This window comes from Nymphaea colorata, chromosome 14 (genome assembly GCF_008831285.2).
Source record: "Nymphaea colorata isolate Beijing-Zhang1983 chromosome 14, ASM883128v2, whole genome shotgun sequence".
In the NCBI taxonomy this organism is placed as follows: domain Eukaryota; kingdom Viridiplantae; phylum Streptophyta; class Magnoliopsida; order Nymphaeales; family Nymphaeaceae; genus Nymphaea; species Nymphaea colorata.
This window is the reverse complement of record NC_045151.1, coordinates 6,461,411-6,464,469: the sequence shown is the minus strand read 5'-3', so window position 1 is coordinate 6,464,469 and position 3,059 is coordinate 6,461,411. Positions and strand designations below refer to the sequence as shown.

Below are 3,059 nucleotides of genomic sequence, written 5' to 3'. Positions count from 1 at the left end.
CTACACTCCTTCATATACGTCTGGAGTCCATTGATGAAAAGGGGCTAGGGAAAGCTTGAACCCGATTCCTACATTGAAGGATATAAGCGCAAAACTTTTGAGGAGTTGTACATTTGTATATTGATAAGATTGTTCTCATTTCTCGATCTTTCCTCTGGATGAACCATATAGCCAAGAGAAACCATAAACCAAAATAGAAGAACTTGTCCCACCTATGAGTAAATATTTCGTAGTAGCCTCATCAGACCGTACAATTCTCTTGGTACATCCAGATCATAGATAGGAGCATAAACTGAAATATTCTAGAGCTACAAAGATACTTATTAAATCATTAGCACCACATAAAAACATTCCTCCTAGAGTAATTGTTAATACAAATAACAGAAATTCTGTTATAGCCATTTTTCTACATTCAATGTATTCTATGAATAGAGGAATACATAGAGTTGAACATAGTAAAATAAGGAATTGAACGATTTCATTGCAATTGTTTGTTTGGAAATTTAGGTTCTTCTCTCCAATGGAACAATAGAGCAGTTATGCTCATTACTAAACTTGTGGAAGAGATGAAATATAACTAAGGTGTATATTTTCTATCAGAGGTTAAATCGATCACCAAAAGAAGAATTAGGCCAAAAATTAGATACATTATGGAAAAATAAAACTTCTATTGAAGAGATGCAAATGAAATGCTTTCATAAAGATTCTCGTAGAATCAAGAATGAAGTTTTCATTCTGGACATGCTAGATCATGAATTTGTAACTACATCCAATCTTCAAAAAAGTCCTCATTGTTTCAAATTTTCTATTTTTGGAATGAGATATTTACAAAGTCCCCATGAAGAGGATAAATATCTATATAGACGCAAAGATCCATGGATTCATACATCTCGATCAGAAAATAATCAATAAAAAAAAGAAAGAATCAAAAGTGACCATTTCTCGAAACAAATGAAAAGAAAATAGAAACATAATTATGGAGCAACTAAGCCCTCTTTGGGCTTGCTTAAGAATATAAGAAAGACGAATCTCATTGAAATAGCATGGAATGGAATAATGTTTGATCCTATTCATGGATTAATGAAAATGTGCAAAAGCTCTATTGGACTTCTGCCATCATTTTTACATATGGCATTGCCACTCCCCCTGGTAGCATCGACTAATTCAGAACTTAATTTGAAAGCCATATTTGGACCTAGACATTTTCGGGATCCCTCTAATAACCAACGAATGGCAAGTGCTTTTCCTTGTGTAGATTCTATTTCAAAGGGAACTTGATGAGTCGATCCACCTACACATCTTGCTTTTTACTACTATATGAGGAATTACTCCATGTATTGTTTGACGTAAAACAGATAGTAGATTTGTTTCTATCTTTTATTGAATATTTTTCATAGCTTGATAGATAATTTGACAAGCCAATGATTATGATAAATTGGATCAGATTTTGCCATTTTTTCTTCTGCAGTACCTTGGCATGGCATGAGTGTGAAAAATGTTCAAGAATCGGTTTTATGCAATAAATGAATAACTTATTTTGGCTTTTTGACCTCATATTGTAGATCAAATCTCAAAAGATATGAAAGATCTCACTCCAAGCCATACATACGACTTTCATTGAACATGGCTTTCCACAGAATTCTATATGTATCCATGAGATCGACTATGAAATTCCATTTACACACTTGAAATTGAGCATCTAGTTCCCTCCTTTTCTTGCTAGGATTGGAAATCCTGTATTTTACATATCCATATGATTGAGTCCTTGGGTTTTCGAAATAGTATAAAAAAAGTGTTTTGATCATTACTATTTGACTCAGACGAAAAAGTTGATGTGTTTTGAATTTTTTTGGACACAGACAAAGTCAGGGAAAACCTCTAAATGATTTCAATATTGGACCTTGGACATATTAATATAATAGTTTTGAATCTCTTTAGAAAGAAAATCTTTTGTCTCATGGTAGCTTGCTCCAGTCCCCTAATGAAACTTTCGTTATTGGGTGAGCCATATACTTCACATGTTTCTAGTGATTCACATGGCATCATCATCAAACAACACAAGTATTGGATAAGACTCTACAATGCACTAGAACACCTTTGTTGATGATCCTTTGCTCTGATGGCATCTAGGATTCCTTGAACAATGTGATATCTCATACAGGGTAATCCATAACCCTTCCTCCTCTTACTAATACTAATGAATGTTCTTCTAAATTATGACCAATACCTGGTATATAAGCAGTGATTTCAAATCTAGAGGTTAATTGTACTCTGGCAACTTTACATAAAGCAGAGTTTGGTTTTTTGAGGGTGACAGTGTTAAAGTTGGCAGACAAGTCACTCGCTCTACAGAATCGTACATGATATTTTCACCTCAGGGCTCCTCATTCAATTCTTTTGAAGGAATTGGATTCTATTCCTCATTTCAAGAATCTCCTCCCTTCTTCCACTCCATCTCGAAGAGTAACTACGACCAATTCAATCATGTTTTCATGTTTAAATTGAACACTTTTCCATTTTTAATTATGATGAAGGGATAAGATTGATTGTTCATTTTACCGAACAAATATATGCAAATCAAATCATAATCTTACAATCTCATACTTATAATAAGAAGAAGCAATCATTCTCGATCAATCCCCTTGCCCCTCATTCTTCAAAAATCAGAAAGGACCTTTTCGAGTTTGAATTTGTCCATATAGAATCTGGTTTCTTTTCTTTCCTTCTCTTTTCAATTGTCCATTCACCTCCTTCTTATGAGTAAGGGTGATACTACAATCTGCAATAGTCAAGATACAAGGGGTACACTATCAAAACTGCTCCAACCACTCTGAATACCATCCTAGGGTAGGAACATTTGTGGGGAAGATTACAATGTCTAGGTCTCTTCGTAGGAAGGGATGTATAATGTGATAGTGGGAATGTGTCCAAAACATGGTGATTGGAAGGCAAAAGATGGTGGCGGTCAAGAAACTCCATGAATGCTTTCATCAAACAAGTATCAAACAAGATTAAATATATATACAAATATAGATGGAAATGGGTTTGGACTTCTACAA

General features: G+C 34.2%; 1 protein-coding gene across 1 annotated transcript; it reads right to left on the bottom strand.

The window, feature by feature from the left end:
- LOC126409234 (NAD(P)H-quinone oxidoreductase subunit 2 A, chloroplastic-like) lies at positions 1–753 on the bottom strand. Its single transcript, XM_050075263.1, is given in 3 exon segments — positions 1–505; positions 507–645; positions 648–753. Coding segments are annotated over 3 exon segments (750 nt in total).
- Positions 754–3,059: the final 2,306 nt, after the last annotated feature.